Source organism: Tyto alba, unplaced genomic scaffold (assembly GCF_018691265.1).
Source record: "Tyto alba isolate M040663 unplaced genomic scaffold, T.alba_DEE_v4.0 Super-Scaffold_42, whole genome shotgun sequence".
NCBI lineage: Eukaryota > Metazoa > Chordata > Aves > Strigiformes > Tytonidae > Tyto > Tyto alba.
Window position 1 is genome coordinate 29,312,959 of NW_024881318.1, and position 26,754 is coordinate 29,339,712.

Below are 26,754 nucleotides of genomic sequence, written 5' to 3' on the forward strand. Positions count from 1 at the left end.
ATGCAGTCATATATTTCTAAAATATTTATGTAACAGTCCCAATATGCCTGTAAATAACTATTTTCAGCAGAGAGGTGAGATCTTAAATAGGAAATGGTTCCTTCAGAGAAATTTCAATTGCTGTCTTAATTCAGCAGACAGAAAACAACAGAAATTTGCAGGAGTAAAATGACAAATTGTCTTTACTATTTTTACTTTTTTCGATTGTATAAGGATTTTTTTAAATTGAGCAAGTTGCATATATATTTGACTTTCAGGTGACCTGTGTACCTGTAGAGGTGGATAAATAATGTTTAACACTGTTGTGTGTGTAAACCCTATGAACTAAACATCACAAAGTTGATAAAGTTCCTCTATTTCTTAAAGGTATTAGAAGAATGTGTTATGGAAAGCTATTCATTGTCCACCTGACTTCTTATTTTGGGTCTTATGCATTTGCTTTCTCATCTTGTTTGTTCAGTCTCCTGGATGTGCTTTTTTGTTTTGCTTGTTTTTTACATAGGTTAATCCTATCAAAACACGTACTGAAGTGAGTATGTACAGGTTGTATCATGCAATCACATTCTTTCCTCTGACTCTAGAGCTAGTGATTTGTCCCTTTGTTATCTTCTAGTGATGAAAATTATGCACAAGCTGGTTGTCTTCTGCTTTTGCCTTTGATTCTAGTTCTGCCAGAAATATCAATTACCTATTAGATCTGGGTAACCTATCAACTACTGTTTCATAACATAACTTTTTTTTTTGGTGAAAGATTTCTTGGTTCATCTTCTCCAACATGATACAGGATTCCTCAGGGTTTGACCAGTGAGAGTCAGTCATACAGAGGTGCTGTGCCAAGAAATGATGGCCTTCACAGGTGCCATGGCTTCAACCTATGGCAATTTACATTCTTCTGCTTCTCTCAGAGAAGATCTTTCTCCTGGCTATTACTCTAAGCAGAAGGGTTGGGGAGAGTTACTTGTTGCTCCCTTGGTTTTCTTTTTTCAAAGCAGGGACCAGATCTTAACTTGTATTTGGAAACTGTTGCAACTGAACTTGTGTATGTGTATGTGTGTGTGTATGAATATAGAGGAATTTGAAACTATTAAATTGAGTCAGCTTTAAATTTTAAACCAACACTTTATTTGATTTTATTTTTTAATTTTTTGTTACTATAGACAATGCTCTCATTATAGATGAGTGTGCAGTGAGCAAATGCACTCATAAATACCTGCTGCTGCTACATATTCAAAGCAGTTCTTAAAAATGTTTCTTTAGTTTCCTAGAAGTATGATACCATGAAGCTGGAGACATGTAGTTAGCACGGATAGCTGTGGTCCTTGATGGTCTTACACCAAGGTGATCAGGCTCAAGAGCTCTTCAGCAAGGGAAGGCAGAAGTGAATTAAGCACGTTCTTTCTTCTGATCCCCATTTCCCAGTTCCAGATTTTTGCCCTTTTATAAGTTCCCAGTCCTTAGTTTCTGTCCCTGTTTTGCGCAATGCTGGGAGAGCACTACTTTCCGATGGCAGCTGGCCCTTTCTGTGTCTTGGATGTTTGTTGCCTTGCTCAGCCACTGCTGCTTTTCTTAAAGCAGAAACTGACTTTTAGCTTATAAGGTTGACCATCACCTGACCACGAGCAAGTTGTTTGAATTACTGGATACTTGGTTTTCAGTCTCTTCCATATTTTCAGCAACAGTAGTTGCTGTTATCCTGTGTTTAAACTGTTTCATAAGACTCCACCGACCTCTGGTTCACATGACACACTGAAACAATGAGCTTTACAGGAGGGGACTGGGACCTTGCACAACTAGTGGAAGACCTTGAAGCAATTGTGGTAGTGATCTTGCTGGGCACGAAGATGCTTGTATGTTACTAGTTGTGTGCTCATATTTAGAGAGTTCTCAGGGATGAGATTTGTTTTCCAGAGCTGAAAGGCTTCTTCTAGACTTAGTACTAGAGGAAAAAGCAACTCTGTTGTCAGAATATTGTTTAACGTGTCTCACTGTAATGCTCATTTTCACTAATTTTAGGTAGCTGTGCATACCAATAGCTGTCTGACACTTTTAGTAGACTTCAAGGGGCTGAACCTTCATTTGTCCATATAGGTGTGATGGAAGAGTACCAGGAGAACACTGCTTATATGCTTATCTTTTTGCTGTTTCTTCTTCATTTAAGGTGGTTTGTGAACTTGCTGTGGGGGGAGAAGAAGATTCATTACAAATAAATAAATCCTTTTTGCAGAGAGTGACTTTTAATGTATTTTCAAGCATACGAGTTGTGATCTTTCCACTCCTCCTCTTACATGAAGGTGTCTAAGCGTACCTTCAGCTAAAATACATATGTGTGACTTTAATGATCCATGATGCTTTTTTTTTTTCCAGTCAGAAAGTTATGTTTCTTCCTTACATGCATGCCACAAAATAGTTGCAATCTGCTCAAGATTACCAGCAGCACTGCTGGTTTAGAAAAAAATCTGAAGTGTATACAGAACCATGTTTATTTTACTATATGCATGAAAACAAAATAGCTAACAGTTCTTATAAAACATACACTGATGTTACAAAAACCAAAAAATCTTGTTAACAATTCTTGACACCTGTCTGAACTTTTCATCTGGGAAAAAAGTCTCAGTGAAATTTCACTTCTGATGATTTCAGAGCATAAATTTAGGAAACAAATACATATGCCTGATTACTCACAGAGCGTTTAATCCATATCTGTGTGTATCTCGTGGAAAAAAAAAAAAGATTAATACACCCTGATATTACATAACACCTATTGTAGAATGAAAATTTGTCTATGCAGGAACTCCAGGTATGTAAGAGAAAACATCTGGAGAATGTCTAGGCACAGCAACAAAAATGACATGATAGACCTTAGTCTTAGAAAGAACCATCATTTTCTTTCAGGTTAATGATCCATGCACTAAGGAGGATTTACACTAATCGTTAGGACTTAATGAGTCAAAATACACTCTTTTAAAAGACGCTAAATACATATTTACATGGTACACTGGAGCTATTATGGTTGATCAGTTAAATAATGCAAGTAATGTATAGAGTCATACTGTTGCAGCCTATATGGGAACTCTAAGGATCATCTCTATTTTTGAATCGCATAACTTCTGTTGCATCAAGGTGAGATGATTGGTAATACTTTATGATACTTCTCTGCAAGTGCATCTTGCTACTAAGTTCTACTTGATTCTGGTCATTCTGAATCTGCCATTTATTACAGAGACACCCTCCTACTGCACAACTTCCCCGCCCCCCATCTTCTTGCTGGCCCCTGTCCTGACAGCAGAGGTTTCATTTAGATTCTTAGTTAAAACCTCTTAAACTGTGCAGTGTGCTGCTTTCTTACTTTGTCACTTCCTGTGCTTGAATACAGCTGCAAGAAATAATTTAAGATGTTAAATTTGATAAATTGAAATGTCACGTTGGACAGCTGCTCTTAAACCCTTTTGAAAGGCTCATGCAGTAATAGCTTGAATTACAACTACTTTCTTTCTTCTTCTAGCATCTTTCATATAACCTCCAAATATGGTTTTGTATTTTCTTGCTTTTCTTGCACGAGATCCTTGGTCTTTATGCCTGGAATGTTTTATCAATGAAACACACAAACAGACCTGTGAGTTAGGAATATGAAGTTTAATCAGCTGTATAACGTTGAGTAATGGTAGGAATGTGACATGAACAGCAGTAACTGCAGTCACAAAACGTGTGTTTCTGTGTTCCATACATGCATGTTTGCTTGTCTTAGTCAGCTCTTGTCCTTTCTGATTAGCCTGACATTTGGCTGACTGGATCCTGCCCTTGACCATAGCTTGAGGTTACTCTCAGCCTGTATTCAGCAGCACTGTAACTTGATACAGCGTGTTCATTGAGTGCACCCTCAGCAAGTTTGCTGACAACACTGAGTTGTGTGGTGCAGTTGACAGGCTGGAGGGCAGGGATGCCATCCAGAGGGGCCTGGACAGGTTTGAGAGGTGGGACTGTGCAAACCTCATGAAGTTCAGCAAGGCCAAGTGCGAGCTACTGCACGTAGGTCAGGGCGATCCCAAGCAGAAATACAGGCTGGGCAATGAGTGGATTGAGAGCAGCCCTGCAGAGAAGGACTTGGGGGTATTAGTGGATGGAAAACTGACTGTGAGCCAGCAATGTGTGCTTGCAGCCCAGAAAGCCAACAATGTCGTGGGCTGCATCGAGAGCAGTGTGGCCAGCCTGTCGAGGGATTCTGCCCCGGTATTCCCTTCTTATGGCACCCCACCTATGGTGCTGTGTTCAGCTCTGGGGGTCCCAGCATAGGAAGGACATGGACCTGCTTGAGCGGGTCCAGAGGGGGCCACAAGGATGATCAGGGGGGCTGGAGCACCTCCTTTATGAGGCCAGGCTGAGAGACTTGGGGTTGTTCAGCCTGGAGAAGAGAAGGCTCCAGGGAGACCTTATAGCAGCCTTCCAGTGCTTAAGGGGGGCTATGGGGAAGATGGAGAGGGACTCTTTGTTAGGGAGAATAGGGATAGGATGAGGGGTGACGGTTTTAAACTGAGAGTAGATTTAGAATAGATGTAAGGAAGAAATTCCTTCCTGTGAGGGTGGTGAGACCCTGGCATGGAATGCCCAGAAAGGTTGTGGCTGCCCCCTCCCTGGGAGTGTTCAAGGCCAGGTTGGACGGGGCTTGGAGCACCCTGGGCTGGTGTAAATTGTCCTTGCCCATGGCAGAGGGGTTAGAGCTAGATGATCTTTAAGGGCCCTTCTAACCCAAACCACTTGATGATTCATGAAAATCCAAGGTTTGCAGCTTGGGCATGAAGTACTGGCAGACATTCTGTTGGAATTAGATCTCAGAAATAAAAGAACTGTGCAGTTACAGTGTATGTAGAAGTATTTTATTCCTTCTAGTGTACTTGGTTTCTTATTAATAACTTCCTCATTAATGTCGTCATACAAGGACTGATGCTGAACTGGGGTTTTGTTACTTGTGCTCTCTATTGAGACAATTTTATTGCTTACTGTATGCCCTAGTTTTAGACTTCTCTGAGATCAAATATGAAAACTTTCTTCCTTTTCAAGAAAAAAAATCACAGGGGATTGATTGATCGTGCTTTTACCTTCTTTGTTCTGTACAAATGCTTTAAAGCCTTGTGAGTTTAATTTGCTATAGAAAAAAATTTTGCTTTGTTTTAAGTGTGACATTTTTTGTTTTATTTCTCCTTGGTTCTGTTGCACACCAAGATTGTTCCAGAGAAAATGAACAGGACTTAAACTTGTATAACTTCTCCAGATGTTTTTTGTTGCTGTTTTTTGCTGAGTTTTGCTAAGGGTTTTTTTGGATAGCAGCTCGTGAAAGGTAATTCTGTAAAGTGTTTCAGATTAGCAAGATCTTTGTTTTCAGTAATTTTTGAAGCATTAAAAATAATTTGCAGTCTGACATGGTAAAGCCTAGTTCTTTGACTCCACCCCCTAAACTTGTAACCAGCCAGTACTCAGCAGTTCTGTTTTATGGATTGTAAATCCTAATAGTTAACCTTATTTTCCTCATACAATCTAATAGTTAACTTCATTTATCCTCAATTTCATAGAAATCAAGTTTGAAATACAGATCTGGAATAAATGCTTGTCTTTTTTTTTTTTTTTTTTTATTAAAGAAAGAAAGCAACCGAAAACCCCTACAAACAAACCCCATTATAATAAACTATATTGCTACTATTTGTCTCTCCTTTTGTTTTAGATGATTGCAAAGGGAAAAAATGCTTCTGAGCTGTTTCCTGCAGTTGTGAAGAATGTTGCCAGTAAAAATATTGAGGTATGACTTATAGCTCATTAAGCATACTGTTATGGAAGATACGTTTATGACAATTTTATCTAATTGTATCTGACATCAAGATAAAGCATGAAATCTCTAGTATTTTTTTTAATATTTTTTTCAGGGTTTAATTTCAATGACAGCATTATAGTAGTAGTTAAACGTGTAAATAAAAGAAACCTTCTGGGTGATTTGGAGGGAGGAATAATAACTATATATTTTAAAATTGATTGGAGAAATTTTTTGGAAGTGTGTGGTGGTAATTCTGAGAAAAGGTATTCTAGTTTTTGAGGTGTGGTGCTGCTTGCAATGATTGCGTATGGGTTGTGCTATGTCGTATTTGAAAACATGTATTACAGATCAAGACTGAATTGGGTTAAAAAGTTTTCACTGTTCCAGTCATGTAGTTTATTTATAAAAGGAATCATTCAGCATTAGGATTACAGAGGGAGATCACTTTAACTCAGTTAAACAAGTCTTTGTGTGAATTTGTGGTTAGACAAAATGTGATATTTCTGAAGAAGTGTGTTTGAAATACATTTTTGTTTCACAATTCTTAATTGTTGGTCCTGTTGATAATTTAGATGAGATAATTTGTTTAATGCTATATTAATGCGAATGTCTGATTCCAGAAGATTAGAAAAAGGTAGCTTTCAAATCTCAGAATCTTTTGAAGAGTTGTGACTATTTGGGGGGAGGGGTGGATAGGTCCCATCCTGAGCAGAGAAGAAATTTTTGCTTAATATGCAGTGTAATCTCAAATTTTTGGATTAGTTTTATGTTTTGCAAGACACGGAGACTTTAAACCAGTCACACACACATTTTAGGAATATGCCCCTACTCCTTTATTTTGTATTAAGAATTATGAAAGGAGTATATGAAGGGCCAGAGAAGAACAATTTAAACTTCCTATAAAAGCAGCTGATCAAGAGCCTGAGTCAGAAACATCTGTGATAGGAGCTAATTCCTTGAGAGAAGCTGTTTGACTACATTTATTCAACTTTCACTAAATTGTTTGACTTAATTAAAAGAAGACTGACTTAATAATTGTTTTCAGGATTTCCATAGATAAAAACAATAGCAGAAATAAGATTTTCTTTCAGGCTGTTTACCATCCATTTTATTTTAGCAGCATATGTGTTTGTTCTTGCCCTAGTATCAAGTGTTAGACACAAAGTAGATTGCTTCTGTATCTTTTTTTTTTTTCCTCATAAAAAAGCAAGCAAAAAAAAAATCTATCTTGGACTAATGAAAATTAAAATTTCTAGGAAGCTAAAAAAATAGAGATGGTGTTCAACTGTTTGTTTAAATCCACAGGCTTACTAGGTATATTGAGGAAATCTAAAGCAGCATCTTCATTAGAAAGCTGTACAACCAGAGGTTTTGTAAAGAAATTATTACTCTTATGCTCACTACCACTACTATGCATACACTGTCAGCTCCAGTGCAGAGATGTCAGAGTTATAGTTGACTTGACACGTGAGATATGGATGAAAATAACATCTGTAAATTTGTAGTTCCAGACCACAGTGACCAACAAACATTAGTTTGAGGAAAGCACAGCGATCATGCAATGATACTAGTTACTTCCTACTGCACAGGATCATAATTTTGGAAAAAAGCAGGAAATTGTGGTTTGAAGTACTGGGTTTGTAAAAAGAGAAGTCAATTGAATGCATGCTCCAATTATTCCCTCCTCTCCTAGAAATAGGTACTTCAGCTTCTGTTATTAACAGGAAGAAAAAGTTGTTTTTTCTCTGGCTTATGGCGCTGAAGATTGTGTTTCCTGCAATAATGACTTCATCAAACTCCTGTGTCTCTCTAATGTGCTGCAATATACCAGGTCACAGATATGTCTGGTTTCATCCTTATTTTACATGGATGGATAGTAATAGTCAAATTTGCGTCTAATTTTAGCTTTAAATAAATTCTTATTTAGCTACTTCTTTAAAACTCTGTTTTTTTCCATTCTTTGTAAGAATGTATATATTTGGTTGAGGCCCGGTACTGAGCTTGGGTAAGTCAAGGAGGTGTTAGTATGCAAAGATGACAATTCGGAGTCTTTCAGAACGTACTGTATTAAAATAATTTTAGAAATAGTAACTATACTTTTAATAATCAGTGATAAAAGGAAATGGGGCAAGGAATCATGCTTAGATGAGTTAAATATTCTCTTCTTCCTTAACTTGTGTTTTTAAGTTAGGAATACTTGTAAGTCCAGTTTTGAACAGAGATACCTTACACCAAAGAGTGCCTTCAACAGTATTCGTCTTGAGCGCTTTTACCTATAAGGGCTGGAACTGCTAGCCCAAAAGAGGCAAGACTGCCCGAGCTGCAGGCTTCCAGCCCAACCTGTAGTGAGGCTGGGAGTGTATTCCTGGTAGGTGTGCAAATACACACATAGGTCTTGTGTGTGTGTGTGTGTATATACAGAAGAAATACATATGTGCAGAGGCAGCTACATGAACTGACAGGGTCCTCACAGGAACACAAACAGTAGCAACAGCTTGACAGTTCGCTGTGAAGGTCTGCTAGTGGGAATGTATTTATACATACATATATACAGTGTGGATCCATCTAAGCTGGCCTCAGACACAGTCTGCCCTGGATCCCAGTCACTGCTGATATAAACTGCTGTATATGTATGAACACATGTAAACCAGGACTCCCCTGGTCCTCCAGGAGGTAACCCCTCACAGTCTTGCCCTTAAATGCAGCTGGTACACACAACCTGGCCTGAACTCCCCTGGTCCTCTGCTAGCGAACCCCTAGTGGTTATGCCGTTAGAGAGAGGCACACAAACAAAGGTTCTTGCCCCTAGAGACCTACAGACCATCTGGTTTCTCTGGCAGCTGGATGGGAGTCTCCTGGTCTATGCCATAGCCAACGTCTCTGGTCGTCTTACACTTAGATGCCCACATCCTTATCTCCTTCCCAGGCTACTTTACCTACTCAACAACTAGTATAGCTTGATCCACTGGTGTACCTGTACCCACTCCACTCATTGGCACTCCAGACACATGGATTTGTGCTTGGTTTCACATAACTCCAGTTTCTTCAGTTGCTTGCACCCATGCTTATGAGCTCTCTGGCCTGTGGTCCCAGCCCAAGTGCTGGCAGCCAGGCCCTTACTTGTTCTAGGTCGTGGCTACTGTGGACATAGGAGCCCCTATAACTTGAGGTCCCATTCCAGTGGCTGGAGTTACACTTCAGTCCCCTCACTCTTGTTTCTCTAGTTGCTGGTGGCCATGTACACATGTGCCCTCCAGCCTGTGGCCTGACGGTAGTTGCAGGCACATACGTGCATCTTCATGCTGAAAAGAAAGTACCTCACAAAGGAAAATAGTTCAGAATGGAATTTAATGAGAAAATACAAGTCAGTGCTGACCAGGTACAAGACATAGAAGAGTAGATGTACCAACCAGATGGGTCCAGCCATTTTTGTCTGCTTATCTCTCTGTTTTCCCTAACTACTTTCTCCCCAGATCACATAGATTCCCCTCACTTCTCCTTCACTTTGGTTCCTCCCCAAAACTTCCCATGATAAGTCTTGTGCAGTCCTAAAGTACTCTTCATCTGCATCCTGTACCTGTACTCAGAAAAGCCCCTCAGTCTAAAAGGTGCTTTAGTGGAGACTCTTGATGTATTTTATACCTGGACAGGGGAGCTGAGGCTCTCTTGAAGTGGTCCTGGGGAGGAGCCTAACAGGGCATCCTTTTCTCTGAGTCCTAAATTTGGGTTCCCTCCTACTGTTATATCCGTATGCACCTGTAGGCTGATTGTTCCTGTGATGGGCCTGGGAGAAGCTAGGGGAGGGTGTTACCTGCAAACACCCTTCCACTCCTTCCTTGTCTCTCTGTGCTCTTTTGTGGGTGTGCAGACAAGGTTCTATCACACAACCTAACATTAATTAGCAGAAGGTTTTCACTGTTTGTATTTTAAAACAAACAGACAATTATGTGAATTTCTGTGTCGTCTTCTATGCTGTAGTTGAAGTTCCCTTGTTACTTATTTTTCCAGCATTTAGTGCTGACAAATTTGTGTGGGAAGAGGTTGCTGAACTGAAAAGAGATCAGGGCATTCAGTAAAGCCATCTGACTAATTTCTTTATCAAGGTTAGTTAGATGACAAGTTTAGGTCATAATGTGGCTATAGTTTGCAGCCATCTGGTTATCACTTCTGGGTCTCAGAAACCTTTATCATGTTCCAGTTTTTCAGATGCTTTTGAAATGATGAGAAATTACTGGGTTAAGCCAGATTCTTAGTACATTGATCCTGATACTGTTTTCTGAAAATGTTTTGCCAATTTTTTCCCTGTCCTTAAGAATTCTTACACAAATCTGTCCATACAAATTGCTACGATACAGTGGCATAAAATGCATCAGTTCACCTGAGTGACTTTCTTGCCCAGAAATGGCTGCTTGGTTGGTTTTTTTTTTGTTTTTTTTTTTTTTTTTTGTTTTTTTTTTTGTTTTTTTTTTTTTGTGTGTGGGGGGGGTTTTTTTTGTTTGTTTGTTTGGGGTTTTTTTAATCAGGGCTGAATGCTCTGGTACAGAGAAATGGAGGTGAAGAAGCAGTAGAACGTTTTCATTTGTTTTAATAGAGGCAAAGGGCATCTTATTTTTTACAGAAGTGCCTTGTGATTTTTGTTTTTATAAGTACACACTGATCTCAACTTGATTATATGCATCATGTCATGGATGGTAGGGATACAAAAAGTGACCTAATAAACAATTGGTGGTATAGAACAAAAATAAGTCTTGGTCAATAACTCATGGAGTTTGATGTGCTTATATTGATAAACTAATTAAACAAATCTGCCTGTGTTCCTCAAGCCTAATGTGCCCCTGTTATGATTAGTTTTATAGAAAGGAGCATTTTAACATTGAATGAAGGTAAATGGTAAAAGAATAGTGTAGTCACGAAGCTCTAAGTGCTTCCATTTCTAGTCACAGAGTGGTTTCAAGGAAAGAAGGCTTTCTTTGCACACCTGCAGTCATTCAGTGCACAGGCCTCTTGTGGTCAATGTTGATTGCTGCTTGTCTGTAGCTGAACAACAAATAATTTAGTATGGTGTAACCTTCTGTGATTTAATATTATGCTTTTTGCCAGAATTGGCACAAACATACATCTTCTGATAGTGACAATAATTACAGCACAGCTGTAGTTGAGGGTCTTTCAAAATTTTCCATTATAAACCCCAATAGTCAGTTTACAACTCAAATATAAAAAATGTTTTCACTGCTTCCTGGGCATACAGTGGCCATGAGGGGGTAAAGTGAACTAAATTGAATACCCTCCTCCCCCAAAATCTTACTGAGGTTTTCTTAATCTTTGAACATTGCATCCTTTGTGGTATGCCTATATTGGCTACATCTTTTGAATGCTTGTAGTCAGGCAAAGGTGGATCTAATACCCTTTACTTTTGTCCAAGACATGGTCAGAAGTGCTCTTTTATTCAGATATAAATAGTGCATGTTAACACAGTTCAGCTGGAAGTTATATTCTCTTCCACATATGTTAAAGTAACTGATTTTGAGTTGCGGGGTAAAGTAAAATGGGCTCCTTGAAATCCTTGTCTATTGCAGTTTAACCTTTTTTCCATAAGAAAAAACCATGAGCAGTGGTCAGCCGCCATATGTCAAATTCTTAGATCATTCAAGTCTTTAGTTAGTAATATAAAGCAGTAGTTTGTGTTAGTAGCCATCATCTGACTGTATTGTTAAATAGGTAATATTGCGAAACCTCAGGGAGTTTCTATTAAAAGATTTACACTAAATAATAAGACATTTGAGAAGCACGTGAGTTTTCCAGTGATGTATTAACTCTTCCTTCAGAGAATAAAATGTTAATGAAAATGTGCAATCTCAGACTTAGTTTTATAGAATTCTAAAACTTTCTGATAATGATGTTCATTGTGTTTTTATCTTTTCAGATAAAAAAGCTTGTATATGTTTATCTGATGCGTTACGCTGAGGAGCAGCAAGATCTAGCATTATTGTCCATCAGCACTTTCCAACGCGCTTTAAAAGTGAGTGACTACTAAACATTTTATAGAGAATTCTGAGTTGGTATCACAAAAATAAAAAATATCTGTGTAAGTGTAGTCTGATAAACTAAAGCATATTAATATATGCATCTGATAAAGTAGTCTCAAGTTATGTAATTGACAAAGTGTTTTTTGCTACCTCAAACTTCATCAAGCAGCTAAGCCTGCATGGAATAAAATTAATTCACTAAAGAAAAGCATCAGATTAGTGCTCTCAGATTCACATGCCCAACATTTAATTGCTGGATTGCCTTTTATCTTTCCACGGTAGTTAATGTAGGTAGAAAGAAGGCCTTGTTATTACCCTGAACCACCTGTGTTCCTTTTAGTTTGTGTAAAAGATCTCTGTACAATAGAGAATTGGAACATAAGGAAGATCACAGTACCTAAATTAAAATACTCAATGTCATGCACATGCTTTTCTATTAAAAATACTGAAGAAATAGCTTTATGTCCTGTTCATTTCAAATTCAGATCACGATGGAGAATGGGATTAGAGAACAAAGATTAGGATTGCCTTTGAAATGTGACTGTGAAGAAAAGAAAGACTTAAGTCTCTCTCCTTAAATTTAGCCAGTTTTTGTAATAAGAGAAAGTTGGATTTTTTACTTGTACGCTTCTTGTAAGGCTACTCTTGGTTCATAATTAATTTCTATTATGTCACTGATCCAGACCTTGCATCTTGTTGGAAAATATGGCAGTCAGAGCACCAGGTGTGCAACTCTAGGAGCATTTCACAAATGAGAAGAGACCTTTCTGCTTCTTCCAGCTTGTATCTCAATGTCACGTGTACTAGCTTTACTATCTGTGACTGCCATGAAAAACTAAAATGCAAATGATTTTGTATCTTGTGCTTTTAATGAGATAGGTATACAGTGAACACTTCTTATGCCATAACTTTATAAAAAGCTGTGGATAGTGGGAACAAAAGGAGAGGGGATAGCTCAAATGTTGTGTCTGTGAGTATGAAAAAGAAGTGGTGGTGTGGCAAGGAGGTAGACTCCAAGCTAGCATAGATTTTCAGCAATTTAGGAAATTACTAAGCCTGCTATGGGAGATAGGCAAATGTAATTATCTCTGTTACATTTTTCTAATGTTTGTGCTTTTGTAATGAAGATTATAATTTGGCTTTATCTGTGGAGATTGTTTTCTATTTAGAAAGAAGTTTTTGGAGTATTTAAAACTTGTACAATTGGAAATGAGCTTTACAAACTCTGATAAGAACCAGTGTCAAATTAAGTGCTTTCACCATCTTATTACTCAGAAGCTGCTAAGGTGTAGGAGTTTTGAGAGCTTAGATGAACTGATCATTAAGTAATACCAGTCTGAAAACCCTTGTTTCCAACTCTCATTCCATGGGACAAATGTTCTTTGGGAAGTGCCCTTCTGGCAGATAGTACACTGAATGAATGCTGCTGCAATTTCAGTTTGCTCGATTTTAGAGGATTTAGTACTTGATTAAGCAACATTTGTTCCCATATGTCTCAAGACCATGATTAATGGGCAAGGTTTACATAACTGTTCCTCCAAATACAGATGTTTTGTGCTATTGTTGGATCTCCAGGCGAACCCTAGCATTATAAAAGGGGAGCAAGTACTGGGACAAAAGAAGGGAGGGTAGGAAATAGAAGAAGGTCTCAAAACACTGAGTTTAGTATTTTGACATGTTCTTAAGAAAATTCATTTTTTTTACTGGCTTTACTTCATATCTTGTGGTAAAGCATAAGATGGATGTATTGTCAAGAATTTGAGTGGCAGTGTCACAACTGAGAACCATATTTTCATTTGACAGTTCTTAAATATAAGTAATAAAACTGGGCTAGGTGTGTTTTTCAGAATATCTGAATTCCACTTAGATTGCAGAAAACATTTCGGATGATTAAATAAGATATTGGTCTTTTTTATCCATCATTCCCATATTTTGCTTGGAAAACTGAATTATGTTGATGTTACCTTCACCAAATTTCCAGGTTTTCATAATGTTTCAATGTTTTCTTCTTCATTTTCGCTTACATTTGATGGCTGTTGAAAGTTTCTTGTGTGAATTTTGGCACATTTTCTTACTAATATGGCCTTAGCTTGCAAGCCTGACTGATAGTCAGATACATATACATGTCTTAATGTGTGGTCACTAATTAGTGTAAACACTGCAGAGAATTTAATGATGCGTTTCTGCACTATCTTACTTTATTTCTCCCCTCCTCTCCCATTCTTTAGGATCCTAACCAGTTAATCCGTGCAAGTGCTTTAAGAGTTCTATCCAGTATCCGCGTCCCAATTATTGTTCCTATTATGATGCTTGCTATTAAGGAAGCCTCTTCTGATTTATCTCCTTATGTGAGGAAGAATGCAGCCCACGCAATCCAAAAACTGTACAGGTAAGTGATTCTGAAAAATACTGGAAAAGAATTTTAAGACAGTTGTGGGCTATGTTTATTAAGACTACTGGGGCGGTTGGCATGTTTCATGTCAGATCTGTTTCTTAAAAAGTATAAAGTGTGTGTAGACATTCTGTCACTCAACTGATTTGGAGGGAATTTAGGCAAGTCTCTTGCTTGCTAGAATAACAGTAAAACTATGAAGAGATACAAAAAGAAACTGGTACACGATCTTTGTTTTTAATATACCAGTTATTGTCGTCTGTGTGGCAACTATTTTGATGGTTATTCTCAGTATCAAAGATTTCCGTGTTAAGCTTCTGTATCTTTCATACTGAAGGCATTTGATGTTGTTTACAGTACAGTGACAAATGAATACTAACTTGTAGAAATTTTATCCATGCAAATCCAAATCTTCCAAATCTTCCTCTTTCCTCTTCAGAAATTGTTGTGGAGGACCTCTTACAAAGAAGTGAGTGGTTTATACAGATGGAGGCAATAGAGCCTGTCCCTTTCCAAAACAAAGGCAGGCATTTATTCTCCTACTTATTTCCCTTCTATTTTGTCTATGCCAAAAAGAGGAGGGTGAGAAGTGTTATGGTTTCCAAATCAGGTAGCCTGATGCTGCTGCAGTTCTGTGCATTCTCAGACCAACTAGTAGCGAGGCTGAGCATGTATTCCTAATGGGCACATACACACACATATACAACACAAGTGCATGCAGCCAGCTGTACAGATCAGCACAGATAGAAGCAGCACTCACGCAGACAAAACTGGCACCAGCAGCCTTATCCCGTTGCACTTTCTGGCTGATCAGGATGCAGGCCCATTAGTGGACCTATATATGTACAATATGGATCCCCCAATAATGATCTTAGATGCTTAGTCTTTCCAGTAACTGCTCTTGAATGCTCAGTCTCCCCACTTGCTCCCTCTGCCACATAAAAGTGCACAGTGCTTGCAACCTCACTGCATTTGCTATTACAGACCCCCTCAATCAGACACACACGTGCTCCCACCCTTTTACTCAAACACTATGAATCCCACAGTAGCTGGATTTAGACATTCAGACTACACAGAAACTAGCCCTTATGTCCCCTTTTCTTCAGTTGTCTCACACTGGGTGGAGAGGAAGTGGAATGAGAAACAGACTGAGACACATAAATGGGTATCTCAGTCAACCTCCAGGCCTTACAATCTTTCCAGTAGTTGGCCTGGATGCCCCAGTCCCTCTGGTAGCCAAAATCTCCAGTTGTCTCAGCCAGAGACACATAGACATGTCCAGCCCAGTCCTATGGCCCCACTTCAATACCTGGCTTCCCAAGACACCTAGTATGGATTGCTACTCTCTGGCAATCACACACTGACATACGTTCTTGCTCCAGTTGCTGGTCCTACATTTATACAGGTCCCTGTAACCCTGACTGCAGTTGCTGCATCTTAGACTCCATATCATAGATGGACACAGAATAAAGACTGCCTCATCCAGGAAAATAGTTGGAAATAGAGTTTAATGAGAAGACAGAATAGACAGTAGTTGTCAGGTGTAGAGCATGGCCACAAGTGTGCCGAGCAGTAAAGTGTTTACATACAACCGTCTCCTTTTACGCACCTATCCCTCTATACTCCTATTCTTGTTCCTCTTGAAATCATCTAGATCCCTCCCTTTCCCTGCCTTTAATTTCTCTCATAGACATCCCATAGTAATTCTTGTACAGACCCAAAATTCCCTTTCTGGCATCATGTAGTAAGTCTTAGAGCCTTGTAGCTGGTAACACCCCTAAGTCTGAGAGGTGCTCTGGGGAGCCTCTCTTAGTGATGATAGGTTTATTCCAGGATAATAAGGCTGCTGACTTTTCCATGGCAGCTCTTCAAAGAACCTGGGCAGGGGCTCCTTCCTTCTGGTGATTTTTTTTTTTTTTTTTTTTTAATTTTTTTGTGTGTGTGTAATGAGCCCAGTGCTGTCACGTGATGGCCCTGGGAGTAGATGGGTCAGGATGTTATTAGAGTTTCCCCTACCTCTGTACTCCTCTGTGTGTAGACAAGCCTTTTATCTCATAACCTAACAAGAGGGAATGGATTTTAAGTCCCTTCCTGCTATTTGAGTAGTTTATTTTTTGTTAGCATCTGGGTCCAGCACACAAAAGACTTTGCGGCCTGAATTACTCTCCATACACAGAATGTCCTTTGATTTCCCGATAGTATCAAAACTATTTGGAGGAGTTTGGCAGTAATTGTCTGTTAGTGCCAGCAAGGCACAGCAGTATCTGGACAGCAGGCTAGTCCATGGAGTTTTAACTTAAATTGATGCCTTAATTTCTTCTCTTCATGACAGGCAAAGTTTATTTTACTAGTCCAAATCAAAGAGCTTATTGGTGATTGGTGCAAAACTGGAAGGTGCTGAAATCTAACTTGCTTACTAGAAGACTTTTTTTTCATCTTTCATCCGATCTCCAGATATGATTACATCTTCAAATATAACTTGTATTTTTTCTTATTTCTGGTTCATATGATATCCTATGCTTGCATGATATCAGTGGCAAGATTTTGAAATCATCCTTGCAAATACCACAAAAAAGATATTTTTTTGTGATAAAAAATACAGCACATGGTATAAAGTACAGCACCACAATCTGGAGAAACCTCACTCCCTTCTAGTTTCTGTGAATTCCTGACTAGTAGTAAAATGGATGTCTAGCTCACACAGCAAAGAAAAAGCAACAAAACTAGCATTCTACACAGACTTCACTAATGGTTTAGAGAGCCTGTACATCCTTCACAAGTTTTTACTTCATGCAAACATTCTAGGCATTATAATGCAAGTTATCAAAGCGATATAGCTTCAAATTCCTGTGCTAGAATAAGCTTCATGGTACCTTGTGAGTAGAGTTGTAACTAGCAATTCTGTCCTTGCTAGTGGGATTTGGGAACTGCTTATAGGAAGCATGTGAACTTTTATCGTCACATTTGCCAAAATGTACTTGTTCAAATGCCATATCTGATAGCACTGATTTACCACAGGAACAAGGGAGAGAGTATAGTTTTCTGGATTACTCGAAGAAGCAGCAGTATTGGGAATTGGTGAAGAGGCTATCAAGTTTACCGGTCCACAGGCAAGCCCAGTTGGCTTGCCTGCAAATAAAAGTTTTTAGCATTCAGTCTCAGCAGATGTTTCAACAAGGATCACAACTGGTAGCTCCACAGTTCAGTGATCTGTATCATATACTGGTGGCAAGGCTGTCTTTTGTCCTATTTGTAATGAGCAAGTAATTTCAGAAGACTCACTCTGAAGTTGGTCAAAATCAGAATTCTGGAGGGGATGGATTTTTGATGTGAAGATCAGTCCACAGTTTATATACTTTCCTACCTCTAATTACTCCATCTTCTGTGAGTATTTGACTAAGAAGTAGTAACAGTTTATTCTAATAGTGTCTGCATGGTCCATTTACTTTATGGTTTCCATGATTTCTCTACCTGTTTGATAGTCCTGTAGTTCAGTAAGTGTTCCAGTCAGACTTCTGGATGCAGGTTCAGTACTCCAGTCTTCCTTGAATTCAGTGTCATGGTGTTTGGATGGATGTCACATCTAGAAGAGCTTGTTCATTAGTGGTTCAATCAATCCTAACAGCATGAAGCTTACATATCAAATAGAAAAGATTTCAGGCATAGGGTGAACAGCAACATTTGTGCCTAATGCAGTCAACATTGCCAGGTACATTGGGGTAATTTTATCATTGAAAATGTCAGACCTCTTGCTTATTTCACTTAGATTAAATTTCAAAGATATTAGTATCTTCTGTCTATCAATAGAAAGCTCTACTGTGTGTGTACTTGCACCTACTTGCAATGAATTTTGGAAAAGAACTTTAAAATGTCCCATTGCTAGTATGAATAGATTACATACTACTGTTAGTAGATACCATAATGGGAGTAGATGACTCTGAGCTCTTCAGCCTGTTCTTTTTTTTTTTTTTTGTGTCCAAGAATGCTGCCTTACTTATCTAAAACATCAAGAAAGAGAAGAGGGAGGAATGTGAATTCAGTTACAGAGTCCTCATTGAAGATATTTTTGATCACATAACAAAATCGGTATTTTTTCAAAGTTTCTTAGTTAGTGAACACTCACTTCTTTCTCTCTTCAAATTTTATACCAATTTTGAAAATTTTGAAATGAGACCTATTAGGAAGACTTTTGGCTTTTTCTCTGAAGGTTTTGATCCTTGGCAGAAGATCTGGTAAACCTTTTTTGACAGAAATAGAAGTTAGAACAAAAGATGATCATAGAAGTACCTGTGAAACAATGTGCCATTGTTTTGCTTATAATGATTGTGTCTTCTAATGAAGTTTTTTAATCCATTTATCATTTTCAAATATTGCTAGGTGTTAGAGCCTTAGCAAAGTAGTATGAAGCTAGATACTCTCTTTGTGAATCTGTAGGTAGAAGGGATATACTGTGCATTAGGACAGTTCATCACTCAGGATTAAAATGGAAATGTGCAATAATGACCAAATACTTCTTTACTTATCTGTAATTGTATCCATGTTGAAATGACTTTACAAAGGCATAGACCTATTCATCTGTATGGCACTTCGTACCTGCTTTCTCTTTTTATTTTCTTCTGCCTTGGCTTTGATTCTTCCATCTATGAAGAAGAAGCAGCTGGAGTGAAAACTTGGTCCTTACCTACCTAAGAAGCAAGTCTGACAATAATGGATATTTCTAGCAAATTTTTCTCTGCTTTTTGAAGATGAAATGGATGGTACAAACATTGTTGTTTGCAACTTTTTGTTTTTCCCTCTGTTTTTACGATTTATATAGGACTTCAAGCAGTCTATTTTTCATCTGCTTGCACACCCAACTTTGTATAGGTACACTTGGAATACAGTGTCCAAATTTATTTTTGAGTTCCAGTATGTTGCGATTTAGGCCCAGAGGGCAACTGAGCACCACGCAGCTGCTCGCTTCCTCCCTGCCCCATCAGAGATGGAGGCGGAGAATATGGAACAGGAGTGGCTCAAAGAATCCATCTAAGGACTGGGAGGATTCACTCACCCATTATGGTTACAGGCAAAAGACAGACTCCTTAGGGGAAAAAAAGAGAAAGCATCATTTTAATTCAAATGCTAACAAGACAACACTTAACAGACAAGGTGGGGACAGTGAGAAGTGCTACCACATCCAAAACCACCTTCCCCCACCCCTCCCTTCTCCCCAGCTCAGCGCTGCTCCCCATCTCTCTGCCTCCCCCCCAGCAGCGCAGGGGGCAGGGGATGGGGGTCACAGCCAGCTCGCCGCTCCTTCCCCCTCGGGAGCTGGGGTGAACGCCGCACCCCCCTCCCCTGCTCCACGGGGCTCCCCTCTCACTGCAGACAGTTCCCCACGAACCTTCTCCGGCGTGAGGCCTCCCCACGGGCCGCAGCCGTTCCCGTGCTGCTCCGGCGTGGGTCCCCCCCGCGTGCTGCCGTCCTCCCAGCGCCCAGCCACAACCGCGGGGACCGCTTCTCGCTTCAGGGCCCCGGCCTCCTTTAAACGCAGCCGCCTGTCCTGGGGTGGCTTTCTCCTCAGGCCACTGGCCGGCCCCTGCTCCGCTGCGGACCTCCATGGGTGCTGGGCGGGCAGCCCTGTCCTCTCGCCGCGGGATACAGGGGTCTCTGCTCCGGCACACCTCCCCCACGTCCTCCCCCTTCCTTCTGCTGACCTGGGTGTCCGTCCTTCTCTCAATTCCTCCTCACACGTCCCCATCCCTCTCTCAGCTTCCCCTTCTTAAATAAGTGAAGGCAGAGGAGCAGCTGATTTCCTCGGCCCTGGCCAGAGGTGGGTCCGACTTGGAGCCAGGAGAGCTTTCAAGATGCTTCTCACAGGGGGCACTGCTGTAGCCCCCTCCCCCACTACGAAAAAAATCATGCCACAGAAACCCAGCACACAATACTTCTGCCTAAAATTAGTGAAGTTAACAGAGTGTTTTACTTGAAGCATTATATTAGATATGATAATTAGATAACAAAGGTATGCTTTTGCTTTGTCCAGATGTTAATTTGCTGCTGAATTAATTCATGCTGAAATTCCTTTTTGCAAAACAGTCAGATCCTCGTAACTTCACATGTGAAGCTCAGTCATGTTCTCCCTAATGGGCTGGCCTGTTTCTAAAATCCTAAGATTTTTATGAGTTTAAGTATTAATATTCTTACACCACACACATCAGTGGTATAACACAAAGGTAATCTCCATAATTTAATTTTATATTCTTTTAATTCAGTTCTGTATTCCATGATTAACTTTATTTTATCTTTTGTAATCAGTTCTTTGGCGTATTTTTCTGGAAGTGGTTTCTTCAAATGAGTAAAAAAGAATTTTTATATTTCCTTCTAGTCTTGATCCAGAGCAAAAGGAAATGTTAATTGAAGTGATCGAAAAGCTTCTGAAGGATAGAAGTACGGTAAGAAACAGTATGCTATTACATATTCTTAAAGATTTTACTCCTGAGGCTGTCATTCAGCAGTACATAATACACTTTTCTAACCCTTGCTGAAGTGACTTTACATGTTTTTAGATAAAAGTATCATTGTGTATTTATGCATTGTACTATGACTGTAATAGTAACCATGTCCTTTAATAAGACTCTTAATTTTACTTGCATCATAGGTATTATTCTGGTTTTGTTAGCATGTTTTTTATGTATGCTTCTTTAAACTTAATTTTGAAAATTAAAGTTATAGTGATATGAATCGGTGTGCAAGTGTTTATGTATAACCATTTTTTCACTGGGAAATTAGCTAGGTAATTTCAATTTGTTTGTGATACTGTAAGAATAAATTACTTCTGTACAAAACACAGTATGTCTGTTGACATCAGTCTGCCTTGTAGTGTATACAACTGTTAAACAATGATACTTGCTGTGCACTTGTTCTTGCAAATATCCCCACTTCCAATTTGGTAAATAAAACTGATGTCTTGGGACAATTTGTGTAAATTTAACACTCCTGTTATATTTGCCTGCCCTATATAGATACAGATTTTTGTGTATGAACTCCTGGATATCTCACAATGGTTATGTACTTTATTTGTCTTTCTGTACCCTACAAATAAGTTTCCCATGTCTAAGCCAGAAGGGTAATTAATCAAGGAGTCAAAGATAGACTGTAAATAAAAACCTAAGCTGTAAACGAAAACATTCTCTTGTTCTCCTTCAGATTACTAACTTAGTGAATGTAATCCTTTTCGAGTAGATGAAAGTATTACTGGGTACCAGGTAGTGTGTTGCATCATATCCTATTTGCCAAATGTTTTTGTAGCACACAGGAATATATCATCAGTTGTTCCAGCACAGTCTAGATGTTCAGGACCTAAATGGTGCTATTCTCTAAAAGACATCTTGCAATTTCCACTGAAGGGTTACTGAAGGAGAGTGTCAGACCTTAATGGCTCAGCAGACAGTAAATCAGTTAGTTCTCCTGACTGCATCTGTGCTTGACCTGTACTCGTTTGTGAGAGGCCTTTGTGCTTCTATGGAGTTACCCCCCTCCACCCCTCCATGGTTCTTTGTGTATTTTCTTTTGGTGGTTCATGCTCTTGGTGTGCATGCAATCTGTGAATGTGAGATTAGATTCTTTATACCTGTGGAGTCATAAAGGGCTAAGAAGCCATCTTTGTCTCTTTATTGCTGATGTCAGGAAAATAAAATCCCTGAGTTTTCACTCTATTCCCTGGTCTTTATTGCTTATGGTGGATAGCAGGTTATCCAACAACTAGTCATTTACACATTTACTTTAACAAAATGTTAGAGGAAAATATGTAGAGTAGGTTTGAATCTTCTTTTTCCCTAGCATGGTGGTACTGGCACTTGGAGTTACTTATAGGGGGATTAATGCTCATTGCTTAGTATACGCCACAATTCCAGTGCCTCTGTGACACTGAATAATGGTCACTGTATTTAGGAAGATACCAGCTGAAGCAATAATCAAAGTTACTCTGTTCTGTCAACACATTCAAGAAGCTAAGAACGAAGGTCTACAATTGTGTCTTCTGGACCTCTTTGGAGGCATAATAAGGTTAACTTGCATAACTTTTTCCTCTCTTTGGTTCCTCTTGTTCTGTTCCCTAGCAAGACCTCATCCCTGCCTGGGCTGACACATCTCAGCTTCAGAAGTTTTACTTTTTTCAGGAAGTAGTGTGAAGAATTATTACTCCAAAAAGGAACTGTACAAATCTCTCTTCAGTACTCTCTGAATCAAAACCACATATCAATATGTGTTTCATCCCAGACTCCACAGCTTGTTGTGATCTGTAGTAGACTGTTGTCTCCTTAATAGCATTGGGAAGACCAGTCTAGCACGGAAAAGCTTCACCTTAAGTAATCTTTTGTCATGTTCCACTGAGTGTTCCCATAAAGCCTCCACATTTGCGAACAGAAGGCGCATAGTGCATGAGTGTTTTATTAGCAGGTAACTCCAATCTGAATAAGCTTGTTCTTTGCCTCTAATTGGAGAACAGTGCCACTTGTAGCTACTTTTAGCTTTTAAAATTGGAGGAGATGCAATTGCTTATGGGTGGTGGTCCTTAGGTACAGGTGTACGTATGTAGTCTATATAACCTTAGGTTGGCTACTTTTTAAGTCCTATTTAAGGTCCCCTTGGGAAATTTGTATTAATTTCAACCACCTTTTTGTATTCTCTAAGGGAAAGTGAATTTTCTACACTTACCATAAAAGAAAAAGCTCCTTCTATATACATAAGGACAAAAGCTTTTGGCATGTATTTTGCAGTTTTCGTGAAGAAAGTTAAGTTGGGTTTGTTGTCACAGGAGTTCTAGAAATGGGTCCGCACTGTAGAACATCAGCATTTTGTCATAACCTTATGAAGTGCATGAAATTTGATTAATGGCATTTCTCAGGTTTTTGCACCTACCGTTGCCTGTTTGACAGACAAATGTTCTGAAACTTGTAGGGTGATAATGTGGTACTTGGACCCCAAATGTTTACTTGAAACTAATGTTTGGATTCCTTCAATTTAAGTGCACAGAAACTGTTCCCTTACATCAATATTAGTTGTCAACTCCTTAGCTTTAACCTAATGTCAGCAGATCAGTTTGCTGGGAAAGTGATGGTGTTTTCATTAAATAATGCCTTTACCAGAGTGGGAGAATCTTAGTGACTTTGGGAATTACTGAACATCAGTGGTTCTTCTCCTTTTTTTCCCTTGATGGAAAAGTCAGGTTACTTCTGGCATTTCTATGTACTTAAGGGCTGATAATCCTCAGACAAGCCATAATGCACGGTATATAGTAACTGGATGCAAGAAAATCCACCATGTGATTTTTTTTTTTTTTTGTTGTTCATTTTTTTGTTGTTATTCCATTTGTTGTACACAGTCAGAGGGAGAGTGTAGTTATTGACATTAACCACATACATAACTGTTGAATGTTGTTGAAGTGATGCTTGAGACTTCACTTTAATAAAAAGTAAATTTTTACTCATGATTTGTTTATTTTCTATAACCATTTGAGCTTAAGCAGGGTTTTTGAAACTTACTGATATAATCTATACATTAAAGTGAGATAGATGCCTCTAGATTCATGTAAACAAAATTTTTTTTACAGAGAGAACATGCAATTGTGGTTTATTAATGCAGTTTATGTTGCTCAGAAAAGGCACAATGTATTTAAATCAGTCATTTTACATTTGAAATAGCAAGAAACTGTCTGGATGGATATTTTACTACAGTAAAATTAAGCCATTTTATCAGACTGTACATAATGTGTTCATTTTTTAGGCCTCAATCAGTAGTAAATTTTAATATAAGCTGAGGTAAGCAAAACTTGAAATAAGATGAGATCTAACCTTAACCCAGGACTTCATTAAAATTTCTGGTGAGATAAATGAAAGATCATTCTACTCCTTAAGTGACTTAACACGAAGATTCAATTAAAAGCCAAGCTCTCAGTTAATCAAAGATGCAGAATTATCAAGTGCAAACCATCGTTAACATACCCTTAAGGGTGGCTAACTGGGAATTACAGTGTATCAACAAAGCTGTGATTTTGTTCCAGTGTATTTAATTTTTAAACAGATAAGATGTTTACAAGTATTTTTATTATAGAGACATCAGAAACTACTAGTTATGTTTCTACCCTCACTTTATAGAAAAAAAATTTAATAAGTAAGTACGAGAGCATGAATGCCTGCTCCTTTTATTTTTCTCGTAATTCTAGATAATTGAGCAGCTAACATGATTTTATGTAGAAAGGAAGATAAGAGCATGTGTGTATTTTATGCTAAAATGATTTTATCAAAAAGTAATATAGCTAGTCACGTAGTCATGTGTGAAGGTATAATTGGGTATTTTAGAGGAAACTACTTCCCTTTTTCTTTTTGGTTGATTCTGTATCGCTTCACTCTAACTCTATTTTTTCCATTCACTTAACAGGCCTGGTGATCTAGCTTCGAGGCATAGGGTTTAAGGCAGGATTTTTTGCTTAAGTTGCTTTTGCAATACTGTGAAGGACTGTAGAACTGCATTGTGTTTGTAACCTGTGTTTTATTGTTGTTTATACAGAGTTGTAAAATAATCAAGCTCATTAATGATACCTGAGTTACAGCAGTTTTTAAAAAAATAAAAATCTGTGTTGATATTGAAAAGGAATCGTGTCTGTTGTCTAAACATATAAAGTGAAGAGAGCTCGTGACTTGCATTCCTCGGTCCAAACTGAAGTATCCAAAAGTGTATCTAAAGCTGCATCTAAGAAAAGGCAAAATGTAGACCTGTAGCTGGGATGTAGTTGCATGGATGCTGGGCTTATTAAAAATGCCCAAATTTATTGCAGGCTTCTGTCTTTATCTTTGATCTGATTTTATTTTGTTTGTGAAGATACCTCTATTATAATGAAGGTTTATGATGTATGTGTGAAAATATAAATGCATGTGCTGCATAATAAAATGGATTTTTTTTCAGCCCTGTCTGGAGAACTGGATTAGTATGTGGCCACATGTATTTTGTACTATATCATACCTGTTGCAATTATAGCTCCTGTTACAGGACCAGATAGTATACATTATATAAGAGTGGAGCGTTGTTTTTGAACTCTTATAAGACAGAAGAATGTTAGAGAGAAATTTCAAAACACGTTGGCCAGACTTGCAGACGTTCATTAATTCCCAGGTATGTCCTCCTGATGTTGTGCCCCCAGAAACCTCTGTTGTGAAGTAATATGGGAAGGGATAGAGTCAGATTTTAGATAAAGAGTGACAGTAAATTAGTTTGTTGCATGGAATCGGTTTATTGCTAATTAATATTTACACTCTTTTCTAAAGGTCAGATGTTCCTTTAGCATCTGCTTAAATATTTTTCCTTTAATGATGATACTTTAAGCACATTAAACTACTTGTAATATTTAAATAAATTTATGACTGTTCTCTTGTGATAATTTACTCCTAAATATAATAGATGCAGTTTAGTATTCTTTTTTGGGGGTGAAAAAACTTTATATAAAGTGCACGAGTAGTGAGATTTCTTTTGCAGACTGCATGGTTACTAGATAAAGCATAGATTCTTGTGAAGTGAAACCCTTTAGATTAAAAAATGATCCTAGGAATTGGTGATGGCTTTACAATGAAGATCTTGATCTTTTAAACTGAAGTAGTATATGTAGGGATAATGGGAAAGGAAAGGTAGGCTCCCTACTTTTCAACAGTAGACTTCTGTTAATAAGTTAATATTTTAGCGTAGAACCCAGATGTGTGGATAAGACAATGTTTTCTTAACTCATTGATTTAATGTTGGTAAAAGCTTCACTTTTGTGGAAAAAAATTACTGAGTTTGTGCAGATGTTTTATTGTGATAGATCTATTATCCAGCTATTAGAAGATAAATGACTGATCTTTTCCAGTTTCCTTGCCTCCAGAAAATTGAAATAAGAAGGCGAATATCATTTGGGCTGTATGATTAGGGCAGGTGGGGTGGCCATTAATTTAAGAGAGAGGAATCTTGGCAGCATAGGCCAACTAGCACTGTATTATCAATCAAACCTCGATGCACTTCTTGTGATGACCCAGCACTCTCAGATTTTTGCAGCGTTAATTAGAATTCATGACAAAATAGATGCAAGGAAACGTTTTGTACCCTTCATAATTTTATAGAAAATTTATTGTTATTAGAGGAACCATTTGCTTAGTGTGATTTTTTTCATTACCAGCTTGTCAACTAGCATAGATAATCTAGAGAAAATATGAACTCCATAGATTGGGTGTCACTTTTGTTGATGGTTCATATAGTTTACCTTGGAGCACAGCTAATGGCTGGAGTTCATAGCAACAGCACAGAAAAATGTGGCAACCGGTGGAAGACAAATGAACCATGTTTATTGCTTTAATATAAAAAATACATAAATGGAAAGCAGCATTTGAATTTGATGAGCTCATTGCTAGTTTTGTTGGAGTGATTTATATTTTGTCCTTATACAAAAAGATACTATTGACACAGTGAGATGGAAATTAACTGACTGTTTTTTGAAAACCAATATTTTTTGGTTTTATATTCTGATTGGA

The 26,754-nt window shown here is 38.4% G+C and overlaps 1 protein-coding gene across 4 annotated transcripts in view; it reads left to right on the plus strand.

Moving 5' to 3' along the window:
• AP3B1 (adaptor related protein complex 3 subunit beta 1) overlaps positions 1-26,754 on the plus strand; it is a 160,730-nt gene that overhangs the window by 12,476 nt on the left and 121,500 nt on the right. For all 4 annotated transcript variants that reach the window (XM_042804700.1, XM_042804698.1, XM_033009138.2 and 1 more), the window contains exons 3-6: positions 5,714-5,788; positions 11,724-11,819; positions 14,055-14,215; positions 20,586-20,652. In XM_042804700.1, coding sequence (XP_042660634.1) covers positions 5,714-5,788; positions 11,724-11,819; positions 14,055-14,215; positions 20,586-20,652 — 399 coding nt within the window. The remainder of the gene's footprint in view (positions 1-5,713; positions 5,789-11,723; positions 11,820-14,054; positions 14,216-20,585; positions 20,653-26,754) is intronic.